General features: G+C 45.4%; 1 protein-coding gene across 9 annotated transcripts in view; it reads left to right on the forward strand.

Moving 5' to 3' along the window:
* The window catches only part of LOC117867266 (collagen alpha-1(XXVII) chain B-like), a 261,780-nt gene that overhangs the window by 115,841 nt on the left and 121,164 nt on the right, over positions 1-24,775 (forward strand). For all 9 annotated transcript variants that reach the window (XM_034752150.1, XM_034752151.1, XM_034752154.1 and 6 more), the window contains 2 exons: positions 14,411-14,464; positions 20,313-20,357. In XM_034752150.1, coding sequence (XP_034608041.1) covers positions 14,411-14,464; positions 20,313-20,357 — 99 coding nt within the window. The remainder of the gene's footprint in view (positions 1-14,410; positions 14,465-20,312; positions 20,358-24,775) is intronic.

The raw sequence follows: 24,775 nt of genomic DNA on the forward strand, positions 1-24,775 counted from the left end.
ATGTCTGCTGTGTTTATAATTCAGTACAAAGAAAGTTAATATTTTAATTGTCTGCAGTAAGCATCATGGCACAGTGGATTTTTTTTTCTCCCCGCCCCTTAGGTCAGGAGGAAGCAATGCGTCAACTGTGGGCCCAAGCATTCACCACTCCCTGCTGACCACCTAATAACCGGTGCCATCTGCCTCCCTTCCTAAATGGAAAGACGTTGCTGTGTTTGACACACCAGATAATGAGAAGCAGGACATCTCAGGCTCTTTTTTGTTAGGAAGGGTTAGTTTTACAGCACAAGTTTACAGCAAAGTTGGCAAGTCTGAGTACTGAGTGGTGAATATAAGTGGACACAGTCATGCCAAGTTACATAGTCTCTCCTGTTGCCCATACAAACAGTGGTGGGACACTTCTCACCGTGTGTCTGGAAGGGCAGGGAATGACTATGAAAATAAATATAATTCATCCCAGTGAAGACTGGGGCCTGAACCAACCTCTCCTCCCCACTTGGGTCCGTACTCATCTGCAGCTGGGTCCAAACACCACAGCTCTTCCATGTCTTCAGAATGAGATCCATGCAAGCCCTAACTTTGGGAAGGTTTGGATCTAGACGGTAGCTCAGACCATCTGTTTTTTAGCAGGCTAATAAATCGTGAGGCCATGAAGGGCCTGACACTGCACCGGGAGACTCCATTCAGTGGAGCTCCATTTGGGTGCAGAGAGTCTGCCCACGTGGAACTTCTTGCAGGATCCTAAGAACCTGCTGCTGCCCACATTGAAATGAATGGGATTTTTGCCATTGGCCTTACTGGCTTCAGTATCAGGCCCAAAGCACTCTCATATAAAGTGTGTGAACATAATGGCTCCCATTGACCAACAAGGGTTTCAGCCCATGTATCTGTTCCATTATCCCATCGCTGCAATCTAGTTAGCAACAGAGACCCAAGGAGGGAGCGGGGAGAAAAGACATCTTAAAAAAAAAAAAACCAACCCAGACTCTACTTTAAAAAATATTTTAGTTAAAAAATAATAAAGAAATGTTTTAAATACTTACAGGCTTAAGCTCTGCAGATTTCCAGCTGGCTGTAGAGTGTTTTATTATGTTGATCCAGCAGCTATTGCTTTCAAAATAAAAAGTGAAGGGAATGGAAGCGTACTTTTTTTTAAGAAATGCAAAAGCAGTTTGAGATCCCAAATGATAGAATCAGGTATATTCTAAACCCCCAAATCTTTGCTCATCAGCTTCTCCTCCCCCATTCACCTGCCAAGCCTCAAGGCTGGGACCGGGTATTCACCCTAAAGAGTTGCTTAAATAGCTCAACCTTTGAACCGCCAGTTTTAGCATCGCTCCATAATCTAGGAAGTCATTTAAACACAGTCTGTCATCCTCAGTCTTGCGTCCATGGGTCCTTTCTCGCAGACAGCGACCAATTGAAGTCAATGGACTCTGCACAGAGTGAGGGTCAATGGTCTGGTGTACACTTAAACCTTAGGTTGACCTAGCTGTATCACTGAGGCTGCGAAAAATTTCATGCTATGTGTGATGTAGTTAGATCGACCTACCCCACTCTGCAGACACAGCTAGGTCAACGGACGAGTTCTTTCATTGACTTAGCTACCACCTGTCGAGGGGGCGGATTTATTGCTTCCATTGCTGCAGCAAGTGTCTACACTATATAGGGTAGCTGCAACTGTGCTGCTGTAGCCCTTGTAGTGTAGACCTACGCTATGCCTACAGGTAATTTTGCAGGATCACAACTATGGTTTGTCCAGTTAATGTGGGTAGTGGGAGGAGAAAAAGTGTTCTACAACTGACCCTAAAAATGCCTTCACCCACTGAGACCTCGTCTACACTAGCCCTTTTTGGAGAAGTCTTGTACCATTCATTGGTACTGCGGTACTAGCAGTGATGGTAACTGTAGTGTAGACCGGCTGTTGGTGTTCATCAGCAATTTTAACACCATGACATCTAGACCTCTTCTGAGCAGTGGTAAAACCAGTGGTGTCCTGTACTACTCTGAACTTGGGTGCGTTCAAGATCCAATGTCATGGCTCCACCCTGTCTTCAGAGTGGGCCAAGCTAAAACTGCCCAATCTGTGCAAGCCCAGACTTTGGGAAGGTTTGGATCTAGTCTCTGCAGCTCAGGCTGTCTCGGCTTTAAGCAGCCTAATAAATAGCAGTGTCACTAAGAGCCTGATGCTGCAAGGCCTTTGGCTTTGGCAGACCCCCTGCTGACTTCAGTGGGGCTCCTTTTGGGTGATGGGGATCTGCCCATGTGGAACTTCTTGGAGGATTGGGGCTAGCTGCCGCTGGTGCAATGATGGACGGCTTCCCCCAGAGGCTTAGTATGTAGACAGTTCCAGAAACGTATTCGCTAGGACACGGTTTCTAACCCGTATGTAACGTGGTTTGATGCCAGTGCAAAGTTATGCTACAGCCTAGCTTGGCTTCCTTTTTGTGCTTTAGCTGCCTCTGTGGTTAAACAAGATTGCTTGCTCTACTTCAATGAGACCTAGAGCAGAGCATTTTCCTGACTGGGAGAACAGAGTCTCAGATCTGAGCCCCCGGTCCTAGCTAGCAAGCTATGAAGGGCGACATGATTTTCAACGATATTGTTTTGAAGAAGTGTGGTACAGCACCTAACACAGTGAGGCACCAGTCCCTCACCCTGGGTCTCCCAAGTCCATCAGGGTCAGGCTCCTTCAGGAACTGGATACAGTAAAGTAGGAGGCTCCCGGGGAACACAAAGGGGTTTCGGGAATTGGTGCTCATGATTTGTGCTGTTGGTCTTTCAGGAGCTGTCATTGTCTGTTGGAGGTGTAACCTCTTTAATGTCATTTTGCTTGTTGGCCAAATAAGTCTCTCTTTTAAAAGTAATTTCTTCTGTTACTGGTGGTAGCGCTTTAGATGGTTCAGACTGGACATATTTCAAAAACTGAATTTACTTTTCCTTGCTTCTCTGGTTTCTTTACTTTCTGCTTCTGCCTCAATTTGGACAGTAAAATTGGGCTGTTAATTGTCACTTCTCTCTGGGTCTGTTTCACCATCGTGAAACACTGGCCTCAGCCTGGAGTGACACTCTGGTCTCTTTCTAGTTAGTTTCACTTTCCAGTTTTAAAGATAATGTGTTTGGGTTTCCCATATCCGTCTAGCTAGGTACTTACATGGCTTCTATCGCTCTGATATCTGATGCCTCACAAGTATTTATTATGTATTCCCTGAACACTCCTGTGAGGTAGGAAAGAATTATTATGCCTATAATCTCTCTTAATTCGTGGGGAACTGAGGCACTAAGAGATTTAAGTGATTTACCCAAGGTCATCTGAGGAGTTCCTGGTAGAACTGGGAACTCTGAACCCAGATCTCTTGGGTACCAGTCTGGTGCCTTCCTTCCTGCAGGTAAATGTTTACTCATTGATCAAACAAAAACCAGAACTGATTTAAATTTAAATTAAAAAAAAAAGTGAAAACATTCTTGCAAATTTAAAAGTTTTTTTCAAAAATGTAAAATTTGGGTCTACGTTACTCGACAATGTTCCTTAAGGAGAAAACAGCATAATTTGGATACCTTGGTTAGTAACTGATTAGGATGCTTGGAAGAGAAGTTGCAGAGGAATATAAGGTAATTAAGGTCTCTGTAGTGCCCATCACCCTAGGGTCTAAGCTGTCGATTAGGGCTCAAACAAAATGAAAAAAGTCCTATGCAACAAAGCATGGATCAGAAGGAGTGAAGAATCAGAGGCCAGAACCGCAAAGAAGCCCAAGTGAACTTCAATGGGATTTCAGTCCTCCGGTCTAGGGGCTTGATCCAAACCCTATTTAAGTCGATGGGAGTCTTCCAATGGCTCCCATGTGTCTTAGAGGTGGAGGTCTGTCTAGGTACATAAGAGGATGATGTGAATTCTTTGTGAGAGAGAGCATGAAACATGGAAGAGTAAGGTTATGCATCCATCTTGCAATGGCTGTCTCTGAGGAGCAAAGGGGCAGAATTGTAGCCGTACTGCCTGTCAGTTCTAGGGGTCCAGAAAGGAGATAATGGTTTGGGTAAGAGGAAGTTGCTAAGGTTCTAGATCTGGAAGGCGTACAGGTGAAGGCTCTTGTCCTTCCTGAAGAGTCAAAATCATGGATGAATGTAGCCGGGAAGCCAGGAGACTGTATAGTGTTAAGGGTCCACGTGGGGTGACTTCTCTTAGCTCTTATGCCTCTAAAAACTGCAGCTGGACATACCTGACTGCCCCATGCTCACCTGTAGAGAGGCCCATGTCTGTTCTGTTCACAAAGGATGCTGTCAGAGACCAACACTGCCAGCATAAGTTCCATTTGTTTATTTTATTATCCCACTTTTTCTATGCACGCCTTCCCCTTCTTTTTGTTTAAAATGTTTGACTTACAAACTCCATCCTTTGGGGATGCTTGCTGGGCAACGGCTCACCTGGCTGAAGCCAACTGGCAAACATAGCTTTTTGCAGACAAGGCTGGAAGGGTGGGTGCTTTGGGCAGTTTTACCTTCAGCCAACAGGAAAATAAAATCCTATTTTTGGAGAAGGATTCTATCGGCCTGAAGACCTGCCAGGATTCTTTGAAGCAGCAGCTGCCAGATTGCCTCCCTTACTCCAGCAGAGAAGGAGTTTTAAATAAAATCAGATGTGCTCGCTCACTCGCTCTCCCTCTCTCTGAAAAAGTCTAGGGGAGGTGTAAGATTCAAAGCATCTTACCATTCTCCTCTATTTCTTGAGGATCATTGATCTCAGTGATGAGGCTGGGAGCTCTGTTTTTCTTTCTGTTTATCTGTCTTTCTAGAGCCCCTTTGAAAACCATAGCAAGAAGGCCTGGTTGCTCCTTGTGTCCCTTTAAGCAGTGAAAGGAGAGGGCCTGGTCTTGAGCACCATTTTAACAGGCACCGTGATATAAACAGGGAAAGGGGAAAATAGTGTTTGTGTCCGTCTGTCTGAGCCTGACCATCCTCACCAGAAGTCTCATTAAGCCTGGCACACGAGGCTATGTCATTTGCAGAGAGGAAGGCTGATCTGATCCAGTGGTTATCCTAGGATATTGAAGACCTGGGCTCAATTCCCAATGGTGCCACAGCATTCCTGGGTGGCCTGGTGCAAATCCTTTACCCTCTTGGTGGCTCAATTACTTCCCTTTAAAATGAAGAGAATAGCAGGGCCCTGCCTCACCAGGGTGTTATGTGAGCTGCTCACATATGAGCACCATGTAATGGGGGCCATATACATTCCAAAGATGTCTAGATAGACAGCGACCATTTCCTTAGGGCAATACCTTCTCCTGCTTGTATACGCTGGTTTTGACCCCCACTTCGGCGTGGTTCTTTCAAGGAGTTTCTCTCTGACCATGTGAAATCCATTCAGCTTTTTTTAATATTTCCCAGCTGCTAACTAGAGCCAAAAGTTTGGTCATACCTGACTTCAGTAGTCCACAGAGGATCCCCATTGGCTCTTCTCCAGCAAAACTTGTTACTCAAATGTTTTCCTCTCAGCTCTGTTGCCTTTGTTGCCTCCATCCAGTTCCCCACTTTGGATCCGCTAGCTGGCAGGATGAATATCTCTATATATTTTTCAGTGTGGTGTTTCTCTGTTCAATCCCAGTCCTTGAGCATACTTTCCACAGGCTGTGCTGCTCAGGAAGCAAACTGCAGCCTGCTTGCAACACGCTCACAATCCTAAATGGTAGGGTTATACATTTCTTTACTATCCTGTGGGGCAGGGGAGGAGGATTTTTAATTATATTAGACTGGTTAGTCCTTTTCACAAATCTCTTGTTGTTGGCCCCACGCTGTATTTGCTTATCACCAAGGCTATGAAAGAAGTGCTTTCTGCCTCTCCCACGTCTCTAATGTGGTACTGTATATCATACTAGTGGAATAGAGCAGAAGCGAGTCAATGCAGTACTCCTTGAAGACACTAGAGGGAGTTAGTAGGAAGAATCTGAGGAAGAACAAGAAGCAGATAAGAGTAACAAAATCTTCCTCTAATCCCACTGGCTGCTTGCTTGCAACATTCTGGCCAATTTGTGGCATTACCAAGGTTGTGGAACATGACTGCCTTGCAGGATCAAACAAGAGGCCAAGTTGGGAAATAGCCTTAGATGTACGCGGGAGCTAATGCACTTCCCTGAGTTAAAAAGCAGAGTACTGCAGTAATCCACAACAGGGGTCCAAAGCAGTGCTGCTCACCCCCTTAAAAAATACTGCAGTATTTGGTAAGCATCTGAAACACCGTGGCATTACTATTGAAAGCTCCCATGCATTGGACCGTTGCTGTTAGAATACTGTAGAACAGGGTCCTCCAAACTTTTTCACAGTGTGGATTGTACCTTTGTAGAGAGATGGGCCTTTGGACCATCTCCCCTGCCTTTCATGGTTGCATGCAATCCCTACATCTGTTGCATGTACGGAAATTAGTACCTGTGACACTGTGCTTAAGTTCCTTCTGAGGCTGGGTTGCCCCCATTCCCCCAAAGTTCATTTTACATGTTTAAGTCCAAAGACGTGCACCTGGGAACCACATGCTGCCATTAACACCTGGGATCTGGGAGGGCTTAGGCCAGTTGTTCTCAACCAAGGGTACTTGTACCCCTGGGGTACACAGAGGTCTTCCAGGGGTACATCAACTCATCAAGATATTTGTCTAATTTTACACCAGGCTACAGAAAAAGCATTAGCGAAGTCAGTACAAACTAAAATTTCCTACACACAATGACTTGTTTATACTGCTCTATATACTATACGCTGACATGTAAGTACAATATTTATATTCCAATTGATTTATAATTATATGGTAAAAATGAGAACGTCAGTAATTTTTCAGTAATAGTGTGGCTGTGACACGTTTGTATTTTTATGTCTGATTTTGTAAGCAAATAGCTCTTAAGTGAGGTGAAACCTGGGGTACACAAGACAAATCAGACTCCTGCAAGGGGTACAGTCGTCTGGAAAGGTTGAGAGCCATTGGCCTAGGCTGCATAATTTAGGCAAAGGGGAGAAGACCAGGCCAAGGTAGTGAGTGTTGTCTTGAACCTAGCTATTCTAGCTGTTAATGTTGACAACCCTGTTTTGAGTTTTGGTTTTTAGTTTATTGGCATTTTGGCCCCATTTTCCCCCAGGCTGGGGAAAGGCAGAATAACAAAGGGGCTTTAATCTTTACCTAACTCTCTGGAGCACCAGTGTGATACTTACTACCCAACACACCAATTCTGTCTTTTTACCGTATCTGGTCCACATCACCACAGTATCTGAGCACCTCACACTCTTTAACACATTGATCCTCACAGCGAGGGAGGGTTGTGCTGTTATCCCATTGTACAGATGGGGTACTGAGACCCAAAGAGACTAAGTGCTTGTCAAAGTTACACTGCTGTGAATTAAAATCATGATAATTATATGGGTGTAACTCCCCATACGGACACTCTCTTTTGCCTTTTTCTGGTTTATTTTATGTTGTTCTGGAAGGGGCATAAGCTAAAACAAAAAACAAAGCCACTGTTATTCCAGAATAAGATTGTCCACAAAATACTCAGACCACCACAGCTGTATATATCAAATCAGTTTAATGATACCGGTATAATTGTTGTTAATTTCCTGTGTAGACAAGCCTTTAGTGGGTTGCCCAAGGTCACACAGGATGTCTGTGGTTGAGCAAGGACTTGAACCTAGAGTTGTCCAAGTCCCAGACGAGCACCCTAACCATTGAACCATCCTTCCTCTCGTTGCCCAGCGGTCACTTTGAGAACTACGGCTGCAGTGCTTTTCTCTGAGGGCATGTCTACATTGCAACTGGGAGGTGTGATTGCAGCACATGCAGATCAAAGAGAGCTCGAGTAACAGTAGTGGCGAAGCCATGGGGCAGCATGGGCTAGCCCTGCCCATGCAGGATCCTGGGTACAGGCTTGAGCAGCTGACGCCAATGCTGCCGTGGCTTCACTACTATTGTTACTCAAGCTATCTCTGATCTAGCTAAATCAGCGCCAACTTGGGTACACCTACACATGTTGCAATCACACCTCCCGGTTGCAGTGTAGACATACCATCAGAAGTCAGAGTGCTGTTACTGGAGTGTGGAGAGTTATCACTAAGGAATATGCAGCAGTGTAGCTACAGTTTCATTTCTATGAGCATTCATATTATCCTTCACTAGTTGTAAAATTGTAAACAAAAGAATATTCCAAGGCAATATTGTTTTATTGATCAGGAAACAAGTTTTCCCTGTTTTAGCCTTATTAGTTCAGCATGTAGCAGAGTTTTGTTTTTTTCTGTTTTTTGCTTTTTTTAAAGAATGCCCTTTATTTATTTATTTATTTATTTATTGTGTCTGCAGACATCAGAAAGCTGCTTCCAGCAGGCACTCACCACAGCTTCTTGGCCAGGCCTTAGGAGACACAGTGCCCAGTTGGAAAGGCACGCAACTTTTCCTTTTGCAATGATTCCCGTAAAATCTGAAACCTGACCCCAACCAAGAGAGGGCTCAATTTTCACACTCTCACTAGCATGTACTGAACGCTGCAGATGATTGGTACAGCAGAGGGGGAAAGCTTGGCTCCACTGAAGTCAATGGCAAAACTCCCATTGACTTAATTGGGGCGAGAATTTGACCCTGGGTGTTTTAAGGTTATTTGCAATCCCCTTAGCTAACTGCACCGATCTCTGTAGTGCAAACCCTTGGAAGATAAGCGAATCTCTGGTGATGTCTTATTTCAGGCTTCTCTGCATTTTTTGCTATTGGTGTGCTACTATTCGAGTCTCACTCATGTTAGTTTCACTGATGGAGTTTCCAAATGGCATGCTGCTATTGGACATCCTATTTTGTTTTCTTCAGATTCAGCTTTCCAAAGAAGCCTCTGTCCATAGCATTCAATGGAGCTGGTCGGATGCAGCTGTGCCAAGTGCCAGCAATTAAACTACCAAAAATCTTCGGGGCCAGAGAGAGAGTGTGTGTGTGAGAGAGAGAGAAAGCGAGACGCTGCTCGGAAAGGACTGCTATGCCCTCACGTTCTGGCTCCCAAGGATCTTACCAAAGCCCATTTTTTATTCTCTTAGTGTCTGCCAGTCTCGTGTCAGATAAAATGAGCTGAACCAGCATTTTGAGCCTGACTTTCGTTTTCTTCAAAGCTCTTCCCATTCCTGATCTGTTTCTCTCTGAGACAAGCCAGCAGTGGAATGTGTACACAAAGAGGTTCCTCTCTGCTGAACCGGAGGGAATCTCTCTCTCTCTCTCTCTCCCACCCCATGCTGTCATCTAGCAGTCCACAGAACACAATAATATTGTCCACTGCATACCGGACTCCCAATCGGGCTTCATCCGTTGGAGCCAGATAGGTGGATTAAGGGAGCTGTATAGTGACTTCTTCTTTGAAAGCCTCCTTACAGAGTGTGTGTCTGTCTAGGTTCTCCATATTGGCGTCCATTACCATAGTATCTGTGCATGTGGCAGGGGACGTTTTTTTTTAAATAACTTGATCCTTTCTGCTTAAGCCCTAGATATAATCACAAAATCAAGGGGCCAGTTGCTCCATTAGGCTCTTGCCTGAGTGGCACTAAGAGTCTCACTGTGGAGAACTCCCCTAAAGCTGGTGGACCTCACTCCTGCACCAGATGCCTCTGGCCTGCCCCATTCCCCCCATTGCAAAAGGTGTACCAGAGGAGGGAAGGAGTGGGGCAGGCAAGAGGCATGGCAGAACTCTGCTGTATTAATCCTCCAATTGTCTCAAGGTCCCTTAGGAGTCTTACACCATTGGTGTAATTTAGAGCAGCCCATTGGCTACTCTAACTTGATCCAGCACAGAATCCGTGAGCTGCAGCTGGCTCCCTGACATGCCTCACGTAAGCCTATGCTGAGTGGAGCTCAAAACTAGGGAAAAATCAAGCCCAAAATCATCTTAAACACAACTTCTTTCTCCTTGAAGACACATGTGCTAGATGTAGTGGCTACTGCATACCCCTATACTTGAGCCCTTGTTGGCAGAGCGATGCAGACCAAGAAAGGAGAAGAAAAGTTAGATCTTATTGCTCTGGTGATGGACTTTGGCTCTTCGATGGTGAAACTGATCTTATACCAAAAGTATTTGGTGTTTATGGAAGTAAAGAGTCAGTCTGGCCCATTCTCACCTCTCCTGTGCATAGGTCTGGTTTGTGCTTAAAATTGAAGTCGACATAACTCCAGCGCTTACAGGTGTGAAAAATCCAGAGCGCTGTGTGCCGTAGCTATGCTGACCTAATCCCCTGTGTATATGCAGCTAGGTCGATGGATGAATTCTTTCCAGCTACCATCACTCAGATAGGAGGTGTTCCTACAGCGTCAGGAAAACCCCTTCTGTCACAGTCGGCTACTTCTACACTATGGGGTAGTGTAGTGTACATTCCCCATCACATAGACATAGCCATAGTCTGTGCTGTGTGACACACACAACTCTGTGCAGCTCATTGGTTTGTAACTCCAGTGTAACTTAGAGCCATTTACTGCTCTTGCTGGAGGAAAAGTTACGAATAAATTCTAGCCTCTGAGGGAAAGACATACAAGCATCAGTTCAGTTCAGTGAAGGCAATGATTCTCAGACAGTGGCTTGCAAGCCACAAGTGGCTCTTTAATGTGTCTCCTGCGGCTCTTTGCAGCTCCTGATATTAAAACACTGTGTGATTTAATTATTGACCAGTCTAAGTTATTGACCAATCTGGATGCTTTTACTATGTTGTTAACCAATTAAGTTATCAACTTGTACTAAGCTATTAACTTATTTGCTGTGAGAATTATATAATATAAACTAAATATTCCCCATCATGCTGTTTAAATATGAATAGTACTGTAGTAAATGAAACTGAATTCACACTGCTTTGGCTCCACTGAGGTCTGAGTATCATTGAGTTAGGTATTTGCAGAATGGGCTGTGGTGGACAAAAGATGTTAATGCTGCCTTAAGAAGGCGAAAGCAAGTAATACTGAAAATATTATTGTGTAAACTGATGGGGGCCGGGGGGTCTTCACTGTGAAAGTTCGGTTCATCTCGGTCCCCGCATTTCAGAAAGAACCAGGCAGGAAAGAGGCTGACAGACTGGCAGTTGACTGGAGTTGAGGTGTACCATGGGTGGTGACAGGAGGGATTCTGTGCATGGAGAGAGTTAAAAGTTTGGAAAAGAGAGGCAAATGTTAGGAGATATGCAGAGTATCAGAGTGAAGATGTCCGTATTAAGGGTAAAGGCACTGGACTAGGATTCGGAAGGGCTGGGTTTAATTCCTGGCTCTGCCACAGACTAACTGTGTGACCATGGGCAAGTTACTTATCCCTCTGTGCCTGAGTTCCCCATCTGTAAAATTAAGCCAATAATCCTTTCTTTCTCCTAGCCTCTGTGTTGTCCATTTAGATTATAAATTATAGGGATGTGGGGCCCTGATCTCATTCAGGCCTTTAGGCACCATTGTAATACAAATAATAATAAAATACTGGTAAAGAGAGCCAAGTGAGAGCTCCAAGTTATCCTCACCATGTGACAAGAATGAGGAAGAGCTCAGTGAATCTTAAGACAAATGTAAAAAACAATCAAAAACAAGTCCGTTTTTCTTTTAGGTATCTGTAACTGACTTTTGGAACTCACTACCTCATGTTATTCCCATAGAAGCAATTTATTTCGTTAGATTCATAACCAGGATTTGTCCTTTGGATATGGATATAAATGACACATGCATTGTGCTAGATAGGCTACGCATGGTAAGAGCCATCATTCTTCATGCTTCCGAGCAAAATCTGGGGTGAGGAAGAAATTTCCCTTCTGTAGGCTAGTGTTGCAATAGATTCATTAAGGATAGGCGTGTGACTTCCTCAGGAACATATGATATTGGAGACTGGATGCTGGGGATGTCACATCTCTCTCTATAAGATATTTCCTACTAAAGGAACATGAGAAGTGCTGTACTCTTAAATTCAATGTTTGAGCCTGCAGGATACAGCAATTCTGATTTTATCTCTAGCAGGCAGAATTACCCCCATTGAAATGAATGTACCATATTGGCTTTTAAAAAAACTACAGGAAAAAGAATTTCAGGTCTGATCCTGTAGGAGCTGATCTCCTCAGCTGCATTAAGGTTAGTGAGAGTCAAGGGCCCTCAGCACCTGACAGGATCAACCCTAAGTAAATGATCTTCCATGCAACTTCTTACCTTAGAGGGAGGGAATTCAGCGGGTGAAATACAAAGGCCTATGCACCACTCAAATCTTCAAAATAGGCCACAAGTGTTTAGGCCTTGTGCTTACGCTCTGCTCAGGGGTGAACAACGCCCTGAAAGCTGAGTCATGAAAGGGGAGATGCGCCTGTTTTTTCCACTCTGGCTATTGTTCCTCTCCCACCACCTCTCTTCAGTTTCTGGCCTAGGGAGAGAAGGGCCAGGTTCCAACCTTTACAGTCTCCAGCTTCCTTCTCCCCTGCCTTATTGCCACTGAGCTACCGTGGCGAGATTTGCACGACTCCAGATGGGATCGCTGAGTCTGAGTGATCGCTGTGCACCGTGTGCTTCCTGGGCCAGACCTGCAGAGAAGCTCAGTTGCCATCTCAAACATGACAGGGCCCAAGTTCTTCTGAGTAGTTCAAGCCAAGGAGGGTCAGTCAGGCTCCAGTTGGCACTGCCACAGGCTGTCACTTTCTTTTCCTGCAGTCAAACATCACTCGAAAGGTGCAGAATTCTTTCCTGCCTTCTGTAAATACCAATGAAATCTCTTTCCGGACTGACCCTTTCCCTTGAAAGCCACGCTGATTGGTATAAGTCAGGGAGCCCCTACATCAGCCCTAAAGGGAAGCTGCTTTTGGGACTCTCGGCTGATCCAAAGAGCTTGTAGAAGCAATGATCAGAAAAATCCAAATCCTACTGTATTTTAAAGGAAAACCACCCCTGTCTTGGGGGGGATAATGTTGGATTTTTTCTGCTCTGTCCAACCTTCTGAAAGCTCAAGCCTTTCTGGCCATGCTGTATGCAGTCAGTATTGCTGGGGGGAAATGTCTTTGACCAAACTTTGTATTCCCTGAGCTACCAACTAGCCGGTGGGTGAGCTCTCTCAGGGTACGTCTACGTTACAGCTGATAACATGCTTCCTAGCGCAGAGACAGACGGACGAGCTAGCTCTGGTTGAGCAAGCAGTGTAGCTGCTCGAGCTAAACATAGCATTGTAGTGGGGGTAGCATGAGCGGCAGCTTGGGTAGACTGCCAAAATACACACCCAGAGGGTGTGGGTGGGGGTGTACTCATGTACCTAACGAAGCTGGCACTTGTGCTACCTCACCATGGTTAGAGCACCAGCTTGAACAGAGGTAGCCTGTCTACCCGCGCAGGGAAGCGTGCTCCCAGCTACAGTGTGAACGTTCCCTCAGTGTCACGGGCAGCATCGGATCCCCCAACTTCTGTTCGTTACCCTCATTATCACTTCACATCTACATGGAATTACAAGATCTTCAGGGTGTTTCTTCTTTGACATACACAGCCCACTTTGCAGAGCTCTAGAAATGTTAATGGGACTGGCAGCTTCTGGCTTTCTGGTTTAATACCCTCTTTTTCCTCTCTCTGCCTATATTCCAGTAAAGACTTCTGCTATAAGCAGCAAAGGTTCTCTGTTTAGATTGCTGTGACCTAATTTTAAAACCGAATGAAAGCTGGCATTCGGTGCTTGACTCTGACTTTCTGTAGCACTGCTGTTGCTTCTCCACAACCTGTCAGCAACCTCTACAAGAGGCAAAAGTGTTGATTTCCCCCCACACATACATATCTTCTGTCCTCACTGGAGCCTCCAGTGCCTTGTCTAAGCTGTGATTTTTGTCTGTTCCTGATAAAGGGTGTTAGCAATGGATGCAGCTGATCCAGTATTAGATATGGTTTTAGCTGCAAGAATATACAAGGGCAAACCACGGTCAACCACTGTGCGGGTTTCAACCATGACTTATGAATTGGTTTGTCCTTGGCTATCCCATTGCTGACCCCTATTGCATTCCCATTGCTGACACCTGGGTGTTTTTCACAGTATGGTCAAGGCTAAAGACTTCTCTGTTTTCTCCTCTGATTTCTACCTCTTGGGACTCTTACGGCTGAATGTATGGCTCATGGTTGAGTGGTGCAAAGCATGCTGCAGATGTGGTCGATCTCTTTAGCACCTCCTGCTGGCCTCTGGACAGACTCAATCCTTGTTCTCGGCCACATGGCCGTGTAGTGTTCCTCCAGTACGTTGGTGGCGTTGGGAGGCTTTTTAATTATAATCTTTTAACTCAAGCACCACAAGTGGCAGTCTGTTTGTGCTCAGACCTGCTTTGTAACCTGCTGGCTTTCAAAACACCGCGCTGAGCAAAACAGGAGTAGCATTAAGTTGTCTGTTTTCTTTTCTCAGTATGTGCCAATAACCAATATTTGTTTGTATTTGCCTCCCTATCTCAGGGTTTTCCTGGCGATTTTGGTGAACGAGGACCTCCAGGCATAGATGGGAACCCAGTAAGTTGCAAAGTCTTCAGCAGACTTTTTGCTTCTCTCTTGCTGCTCCATTTTACATCCTGTTGTACTATGCCGTGCTGGGTGCCTAGAATCTGAAGGAAGCTCTCTGCTGAAGCTGTCTTGAGAGTTCACAGGCAGCTGTCAGTCTGTTTGTTGTTTTAGATTCCTCTGAAAACGCCTTCCACCTCTTACATAAACTGCTAGTTCCAGTGTTTCAGTTAACAGGTCATTGTAGTGCCATCTGCATCCCATTTCCCTCTCTGCCCCCTCCATCGCTTCTCCTGCACCCCAGTCCTGTTGAGCACTTTCTTCCCATAGGGATATAATTGTAGGGAACTTAGTGTGGGTGTGAGGAATGATGTTGCTCTTAACTGACTTGACGTGCAACTGTCAATATTATCCTCCGTAACAGTTTGTGCTCTCTGGGCCTAGGGTGACCAGACAGCAAGTGTGAAAAATCGGGACAGGGGGTGGGAGGTAATAGGAGCCTAGATAAGAAAAAGACCCAAAAATCGGGACTGTCCCTGTAAAAATTGGGACATCTGGTCACCCTATCTGGGCCTGATCCATAGCTCACTGAGTCAATAGAGAGACTCCCTTTGATCTTGGGATCAGGGCCTATGTAAGCATCATAGGGAAATTGGCCCCAAACTGGCAAGTGACATTTTGGCTTTTACAGCCACTCCTTGTTTCTCTCATTTTAAAATTCCAGGTTCCTCATTTGATCTGGTTTCACTTATTCATTGCAGCTTGTGGGAACAGCTGGGGGGGTTCTGGAAGGCTGTATGTTTAACAGCAGAGATATGAAGCAGGCAGTTGGTTTGCTAAACTGTTTCGGAGAACGGTACATGCCCATTGTTATCTGTTCTGTCCTTAGAGTATCAGGGCAGGCATTTAGCAACACTGACTCTCCTAAGCTTGTACTATAAGTGCAAGTGGGTTGTTCTCCTGGCATCCTCCTTTCTATTGCGTCTCATTTGCCTGATACTGGTAAATGAGCTAATACGTTGCCACACATCTCCGGCCATCAGATCATTAATAAATGTGTGTCCAGAGTACTTGGAGGAAACTCTAAGATCCTCTCTCGTTTAAAGTGAATTTTAAATACCGGTTCAAAGGTGCCAAATTGCTAACTCTGGAGCGTCTATCTATGGACCAGATACTGCACAGGAAATGGCTTCACACCTCCCTACTCTTCTGCTCCAGCCATGACCGGGAGTAAGTGTCTCCAGACCATTCAGTTCTTGGTCTCTCCTATATTTTCAAATGACCCTTACTGGGTTTTTAAGAAGTGGACTGGTTCCACAGGAATTGGGCTGAGATCACCAATTCATTTCACATAGGCCACTGAACAACTGGATGTTGGTACCATTTAATCACTGTTTGAGCAGAGCAAAATAATTCATAAGAAATAATGTGTTCACCGCTTTTTTTCCTGCTCGCAAAATATTTCCTAGCAGATTGCAGACTTTCTCAAAAATATTAGTTATTCATGGATGTCTTTGCCAATTTTCCTCCCAATTAGTTTATGAACAGTTCTTGGCTGATCTTTGAAATACACACTACATTGGTTATTTACCCAAGTCACTGGTATTGTTTCTGTTCCCTGATTGGATGATTTGTATAAGTAACCCTTAAAGCACACGTTTTGAAATTTCCATTCAGCATAAAATTCAGTTTCTGCAAGCATTTTCTGCTAGTTAGGCTTGATTGCTCCAGCTTTAATGCAAAATGAAAACATAAGAGTCCTGAACGCAGTTGATTCAATGTTTTTGATTCCTAAAAAATATTCTTGCCGTTTTTTCCCCCACTGTTCAGTGAGCTCTAGCAACTCCTACATGGGTTAGGTTTGAATCAATGACCTAGCAATGTAAGGCTTTATAGATATTGCCAATCCCTTAAGACAACCAGTCCTTTAGGATGGTCTGAGCTCCTGATTTATGATCAGAGAGATGTTCTCTTTTCCAAGAACAGACTTTTAAATTTCCAAGACATCGAAGGCCCATTCTGAAGATGTGTTTAAAGGCAGCTGAATGCCAGCTCCCAAAGTATTAGAGAGATCCTAGGGAAGTAAATGTCCTCTCCATTTAATTCACCCAGAAGGATCGCTCTGCTTTCATCTTATCAACGGCTTTTAAATATTAATGTGCTTCAGAGATTTCAGAATGAAAACAGAATGTTTTGGCTCATTTGAAGGGAGGTTCACGAGGTCACGAGCAGAGTCACAGACACAGAAAAATTCCAGAAAGTCTGCTTGTGGAACACACACACACGCCACGTTCGCTAGGTGAAATATGTGACTAAATCGCAGGCCGGCAGGCAGCCATGGGTCCTGAGCTGTCCCTTCCTGTGTCTGATCCACTGAGCTGCATCAGCATCTGTACCGTACTGTACTGTTCCTTCCTCTGCTGCTGCATGGGGATGGCTGACGCTGTCTGCGTCTCATCCTCTTTCCATTCGTCTCATCGTGTGAAAGGAGTTAGGCTACCGCAAGTCTCCTCCTGCCAGCTTCCCGAGAACTGTTGGGCCATCACATTCCATATCCCCCACTCCCCTGATCTCTGGCCATTTAAATTAGTTGTAAAATCATAGGAACTGGACATGGGAAACAATGATTAGCTCACCTCATCTATCTCCTGACCCAGGGATAGAGTCAAGCACCACCGGAGAGCATGGAGTCTGATTTCCAGGCTATGCACCCCTCTCTCATAAGCAGGAGATAATGATAAATCTGGGGAACTGATACTGGTCAAGCTATTGTTGTGGATAACATAGCCAGAAAAGATAAAGGGTGATGAAGCCAGGGCATCGGTGAAACCTCTGCTTTCCTTTCCTAGGGCAGGGAAAGGCCGGCATGCGTGACTAACCCACCGCCCCTCACAGCGAAATACACTCCCTCTCCTTCCCAAGCAGGAAAACCTTGTGGTGTGTTTTGACAATTAGCATCAGGCTCACTCAGTCCGTGGACACTAAAGCCCCTTCTCCTGAGGCATACTCGCTGTGGATAATATTGAGCATCTTTCCCCTTGTAGCTGAACAAGGCAAAAAGGGGCTATGACTACTGAACTTTTAAAGGAGACCTTATCCCAGAAGCTCCAATGATTCTGAAATCCCACCGAAGAGAACAAAGCTTTAGCAGATGTCCAAAGTATGCAGGAAAGGAATTTACCATGAAAACCAATTTTAGGGTGGTTGGGATTAGGAAACGTGTGTGTGTGTGTGTGTGTGTGTGTGTGTGTAAAAACAGTCCTTTTCTCCATTTTCCGTAAAATAAACATATTTCCTTCCTCAGAATAGATCAGTACCCTTAAGCACGGTAGGTCCTTCTTTCAACAAAGTTCACTTTCTCCACCAAACAAGCTCACAGTAAGCAGAAAAGCAACTGGCACCTTGCAGTGTATTGGAAACCATTCAGGATTTTCTCTTAATTTTACAGTAAAAGGGAGTTTTACTGTACGGAACTAGATAAAAATGGCTTCCACCGGGTGCACATCATATCCTGGGTAATTCTGGCTACTTTCTTTGATAGCCTATCTAGAGTTGGTATATCTGATCCAACACAGATTATATAAAAATTGCAATGGGGAAGGAATATATTACTATTTTGGTATGAGTAGCCCCTAGAGGCTTCAGCTGATATGGGGGATTATGCTAAAGTCTGTACATGTGCATAGTAAGACCTAAAGATTTACAGTCTAAATATTCGCTGTGGAATTGAAATGTTATCCCCATTTTCAGATGGAGAACTGAGGCACAGGGGGTTTAAGTATCTTGCCCAAAGTTACAGAGGACCAGATTTTCAAAGCTGTTTATGCACCTAAAAGTCCAGGCAGGGAAGGGAATATCTTTTATTGGACTGACTTCTGTTGGTGAAAGAGACCAGCTTTCGAGCGCTACATGATCTCAATGGGAGTTAGGCACCTAGGTGCTAGTGGGGTTTTTCAGAAGTGCCTGTCTGCTTCTTTAGGTGCCTAAATGCCTTTGAAAATCTGTCCCATGGCAACTGCATGGTGGAGCTGGGAATTGAGCCCATATCTCCTGAGCACCAGCCCAGTGCCTCAACCACAACCTAGTCAGCATCTCTGGTTTGCTAAATGGTTGGCTCTGTTACTGAGAGTCTAGTAAGAGTAGGTGGCTCTTTCCGAGGTTACCTGCACACAGGGCATCCATAGTGGATGATAAACAGTAGAGGGCACTGAGTGATTAGGGAATCCTGTTGTTTGGGCACAGTCACACCAAAATGCATAGTTTCCAATGGGCAGTTAACGATCAACCAGATCTTCTATAAGTATGCAGGAAAGGACCTCAAAAAGAACCAGGAGTACTTGTGGCACCCTAGAGACTAACATTTATTTGTTATGCTCAAATAAATTTGTTAGTCTCTAAGGTGCCACAAGTGTTCCTCATTCTTTTTGCTGATGCGGACTAACACGGCTACCACTCTGAAACCTGTACCACCTCTTTGTGTGCCTGCATCTGCCTCTGAGGTGTGCTAGGGAGGGTGGCATCTCTTACAACAGTGGTTGCATCTCAATTTATTGCTGGTTACTTGCTCCCTCTGAATAGGCTACTAGAGAATCCCATGTCCTAGTGCTCAGCCAGTGCTGCTTTTCACTGTGTTATTACAATCGCGTGTCCAGGAAGCGATAGCAGAATCCTGAAGGAATTCCTGCTAAAATGCTCGGGGTGCATGGCCAGCCTCCCCACGGAGAAGCTGCTGCAAGTAAAGCCCAATTCCTTTCTGGAAATGCAGGGGTACAAAACACTGCGGACTAGATTGGGGTCAGCAGCTGTACAAAGTGCGGGAAGAGGGGTTGAAAGGAGTCCCCTTCCTTCCCTGGCACCTCTAGGCAGAGGCTGACGCTACTGGACTGTCTCTAGAGGGGCCCTAGCTCTGCCCTTTACAGTAGTCAGCAGTGTTGACCCCCCACGTGCAATGGGAGGGGCTACATGCTTTGCTCAGTCCCACTCCTCTTCTCTTCTGTGGGCCCCCATGCAGCACCTACTTAGCCCTGCATGCCCAAGAGATCATGCTTCTTAGTAGCAACCTCCTCACTGGAGACAGCCCCAAAATGTCCCCAAATGTACTGACCACAGTTCTGTTCCACCTCTACTGGAAGTCCCCACATGCCATGCAACCCTATTTTCTTCCAGGTGGTCTCTTCTGACAGGTTTTGTTGCATGATTGTCCCCATTTTACAGATGGGCAAACTGAGTCACAAGGGTGCCATGACTTGCCTGACGTCACACAGGAAGCTGGTGACATAGTTGGGGAGGGAACCCAGATCTCCCGGCATGAGTCATGCCTTCACACACTATTAGATGTTGCTGCCTGTAACCACTCACCTCCCTCCTACACTTTCCAGTGCTAAAGCAGCTGCTTCCATTTCCTTCCCACCAAGCTCTGGTCATCCCTTTTAACTCCCCTTCCCTCCTTCCTTTTCCCTGGCTGCCCTCCTGTCTGTCCAGTTCCCTTCCTCCCTGGTTTTCCTTTCCTTTCTCACCTGCAACCCCTTCCCTGTCCTCCCTTCACCTGCCCCTCCCCCACCAAACACCCAGTGAAACGCTCCCTTTATCCTGCCTGTTCCTAGGAGGGGAAGCCAGTCTCAGCACATAACTGCGGGGACTGCAGGAGAACAACAAGTAGCCCTCTGTCTGAGGGGCTGCCCTCCTTCATTAACATGCTTTCTGAAGATGGAAGCTCTAGATTGCTCAGGCTGTTGGAATGGGGGGGAGGGTGCGAGGGGGAGGCTGGTCTTTTCCTTCAAGACCTTGAAACACTGAGCCATTTTTCAGCCTCTGTTTGTCTAAAAAGAGCCTGTAACCATGTTGGTCTCTTTCCTTTTAGGGAGAATTGGGAGCCCCTGGTCCTCCTGGAGTTCATGGACTCATTGTAAGTACGAAAACAAATGGAGCTTTGGCTTCTGAGGGTTTTAACCCTTTCCAGGGCACTGCAATCGCACACCATTTTTCTTCCTCCTCCTCCTCCTCTTGTGAGGGAGACTGGGGGGGGGGGTGACTCTTCTTTTTATGGGGGAGAGGAAGATTAAAACTGTGGGAAGGGGGGGAGGGAAGGCGAAGAGAGGAGGTGCCAAAGTGGGATGAGGAAGTGGAGGTGATGATTTCAGGTATGTAACTTTTTTAGGCACAAGAGAGCCCTTGAGAATTTAGTCCTGCGTGTCCTCTGTGATTTCCCCTTTTGGTGACATTTACCAGTGTATTTCTTTAAAGATACGATCATGCATTTATTCCCGGTCGGAGTCTGCTTTCTTTCTTAAAAACAGACCCTCTAACTAGCAACACCAGGAAACTAAATTGTTTGACCAAGGAAGGATGCATGGTTCCTGGACAGTGAAATTATTGCATGAAGGAGTACCCTGCCATCTTGATATGTGGGAATGTAACCACCTTCCCCTCACAAACACACACTCAAATCTGCCCTCTGTTACACCCTCATTGACTTCAACAGGGCATGAGCTGGTTTAACAGAAGGTGGTATTTTACCCACAAGTCTTTGTGTGCTGAGGTGAGCATATGCCCTACGTGCTCTCTCTGATCCCGGATTGACACTTTTCCTTTTACTTTTTTAGGGCTCTGTTTTTGTTTGGAGCCATTTCCCTCAATACACAAGAAGTGACCAGCTTTATTATTATTGTTAAGATAACATTCATTCAAAACAGTCTCCTCTTCACTGATGGCTAGCTGTGAAATCTGCTGTGCAGATTATGAACAGTTATGAAATATCTCCTCATGCCTTGGGGTAATCATTCATTGTATGACAGTAGCACACAGACGCCTCAACTGAGATGGGGCTGTATTATGCTGCACAACACACAGTAAGGGACAGTCCTTGTCCCAAAGAGCTTACAATCTAAATGGACCAGACAAACAGACAAAGCATGGGAGAAAGACCGTGTAATTATCCCCATTTTACAGATAGGGAACTGAGGCACACGGACGTACCCAGGGTCACAAAGGAACTGAACCCAGGTCTCCTGAGGCCCAGCCAGTACCGTTAACCACAAGAAAGGAGATTTTTTGGAAGTTATGAGAAACCGAAGGACATTACTGTCCGTGTCAACACAAATGATGGACTTCATCCTGGTCCTATCGTGAGCCATCTTGATTGGCCTTGCTTCCAGTGCAGAAAGGCATTTCTTTCAAATACTGGCTTTGGGTTGCTAAGGTTGCAGCCTTCAGTTTGCTTCTCTCTTCCCTACTCCATCCTCCCCCTTCCCAATTGTTCTTTGAGAAGATAAGATGTCTGGTGTATGAAGGACTTTTAGAATCGCACACCTCCCCTGCATTCCCACAAACTGGCTCTTCAGTATTAAAACAACTGAGGGGGAGAGTCTGTCCAGTTGTGGATCAGAGAGAGAGGCATTGCTTCTTAAGAGTTATTTGCTTCAAGACCAGTACCTTGAATGATGACATTTCTCCTTCCCAGAGAATCATTTTGTGCTCATGTTTTTAAAGGGCACCAGTTTCTTCATGCAAATTTTCTCCTCCCATGACAAATACCTGCAATGTCTGGACAGCAAAGACGACCTCACATACTGTTTCTTCAAAATTTTCACCACTCCTGCCTCTTCGAGCGTCTTTAGCAAGAGCTTTGGTTGATGGAATCCATCTCCATGCTCTCAGGCAATCACAAAAGCTATATCCTTGACTTTCACTCATAGATGCTCCAAGCGCTCTCTTCAGATTGCATGGAGCTCCTCCAGATAAAAAAGGGGACCTGTCCCACAGCGTAGGCCCATGTGAAATGGTCTGAATCAGCCAGTCCCGGAGTACCTTGTGACTGTGTGGAAGTCCACCGGGAGATTGTCTGAAGAAGTTCCCAGCATGGCAATGGAACAGCATGTGAGATAGTTCAGCAATGTGGCTGATAACTAGATCTCAAAAATTAGACAAACTAAAATCCCCCTAGGAGGCTTTCTTTCCAATCTGGAATTCGGACACAGCCTGTTCCTAGCACTCACTCTTCGCCCTGTGCATCTGCCAATATAGCCCTGCATTGTGCCCTGGAGAGTGCAGGAAACTTACATGATGATAACTTGGCAGTGGAGCAGGTCAAAGCTGCGATCCCTATGTAAGCAGGAGCTGTGTTTAGGCTTGGCCATGTCACTGCCCCTTCACTAGCACCCGATTCCCTTAAAGCGTGCGCTCTCTCTGGCCGGGGTTGTTGAAATAATTGGGCCTGCTAATTTGCCCTAATTGTGAACTCAGTTGGGAGGAGTAATTCATGGAATGTCACAATAAACTCGGACAACAAATGTTGATGGGAAAAGGTGCAAAAGCGAGATGGAAAGATTGAATTAGTCCAAACAAAATTACTGATCTAATTCAAGGATTGTGTTAAGATCATGGCTGGTAAATAAGAACCGTGTCAGACCAAGAATCAATGAAGCAAAATTGGTGTGTCAGAAATTAGGCTTGTTGATGGACAAAATAATGAGGGGATGGACTATTCCACCCATCACTCCCCTTTTGGAGTCCCCAGAAAGAGATTTTAGAAGGAAAAGCTGACTATTGTGCTGCTGTCTGATTGAAAGGTGAGAGATTGGGAAGGAGAAAGCTTCACCTTTATGGCTGCCATCTCCTGGGATCCTGGGCTTTCTTCATCCTGACCCTGAAAGAGGCCTTGACCAGGCCATAGAGAGGCAGCCGGATGACACGGCCACCTCCTCCAGCTCCTGCTAAATCCCAGCCAACACCTTGGATGGGAGACTTTGTCCCTGTTCCCCTACCAAAGCCCCATGAGTCCTTTTCCTTCCTCACCTTATTTCTTCTCTTTCCTGGCTAATAAGAGTCTGGCTCCGCTGGCCAAGACTGCGTATTTTGCAGCACTGCTGTGAGCCTATGACCTGAAAGGCAGCTAAATGAAATGCCCTAAAAAGCCTGAAAAGTTTGCCTGGTCTCGAAGAGGCTGATAAGACTGTGCTCTGGTCCTGTGCTTTTCCCAGCAGTGAGGTTGAGATGAAAGTCAACACAATAGACAGAAGTGGAATTTTCTATCTTTGCTGTTCTCTTCTCTCCCCTTGTGTGTCTGTCTTTTGTTTTGTCTTCTGAGGAAGCAGGGATTGGACTTGAACAACAACCACTCCAGCCCATTTCAACAAACTTTCCCCCGCAAAAGGACAGTTATTACCATCTTTGATACCATTTAAGAGATTGTCAAACAAGGGGGCTTTTCTGTCTTAAAAACTCTCCAGCTAAAAGGGAAAAGAACATGCGATGTTGTTACAAAGAAAACCTTATTTAATCATGTACATTTCAAATGCTTTAACTCTTTTTCCTTCTCTTTCTGTATCTTTAATAAAAGGTTATAAGGATTTTTAATGGTGAGTTTGCCATGGTACACACAGGCTGAGGTCTCTGTATTCCAAACCCTGACCCTTGTTTAACACTGTTTAATGTTGGACAGTGACTGGGTTATGTTAACACCTTTGATTTTTTGGGGGCCTCTTTGTTCCATCTAAATTAATACAACAGGGTCTGTGACCTATCTGAGTTTGAACCGTGCATGTCATTTCTTTGCTTTGAAAGCACATAGTTCCTACTTTAGGTTTCCAAAACCCCAGAAAGTGCGACCCACTCTACAAAGACAAATCTAGGCAGTTTCCATTGGAAATATCAACACATTTACACTAGACAATGGTTAGGGATTGTTATTCTAGCATCCAAGGAGGCTGCTACCATTCAGGCTTGGGGAGGTTCTGGGAAACGGGGGCTCCAAAGGGTGGGAGTTTGTCTGGGGGAGAAGTTCTTTCTTGCATGCATCTGTAGGCAGAGGAGAGCTCTCTTGATGTCACAGTACTTGCAGAGGATGAGTTGCTTCAGCTCTGTATATAAAATATGAGGCGAGAAGTGAGTTTTTTCTTCACGCACTTTGTGCAAGGGAGCTTGAGCTAGACATGGTTCCAAGGGATTTGTAATAATCCTCCAGGAGGCGCTGGTTCAGAGAGTGGGTGGATTTGGAGACCCTTAGTAAGGCTGACCTAGGAAGGGACCCCCATCCTCCTTCCACTCCACCTCATCCCCTGTCTCCTCCTTATCATCCCTCCATCCTCCCTGCCACACGGAGTAAGAAAGGGGGAGATGGTGGATCTTCTCTACCTCCAACTCCCCTCTCTTCTCAGCTGGTGGCAAGAGGCTCTTTTCATAGAGCAGGGTCAGCAGTCTGACTAGGCATGGCTAGAACAGCTTCCTTAAGGTGACATTAATTGTTAGGGTCATGCACTGCGTGTCTTGAAGCCCACATACCTGCACCCTGCCAAACTTCATGCAATAGTTTCCTCCTGTCCCATT

The sequence above is a fragment of the Trachemys scripta genome, chromosome 17 (genome assembly GCF_013100865.1).
Source record: "Trachemys scripta elegans isolate TJP31775 chromosome 17, CAS_Tse_1.0, whole genome shotgun sequence".
NCBI lineage: Eukaryota > Metazoa > Chordata > Testudines > Emydidae > Trachemys > Trachemys scripta.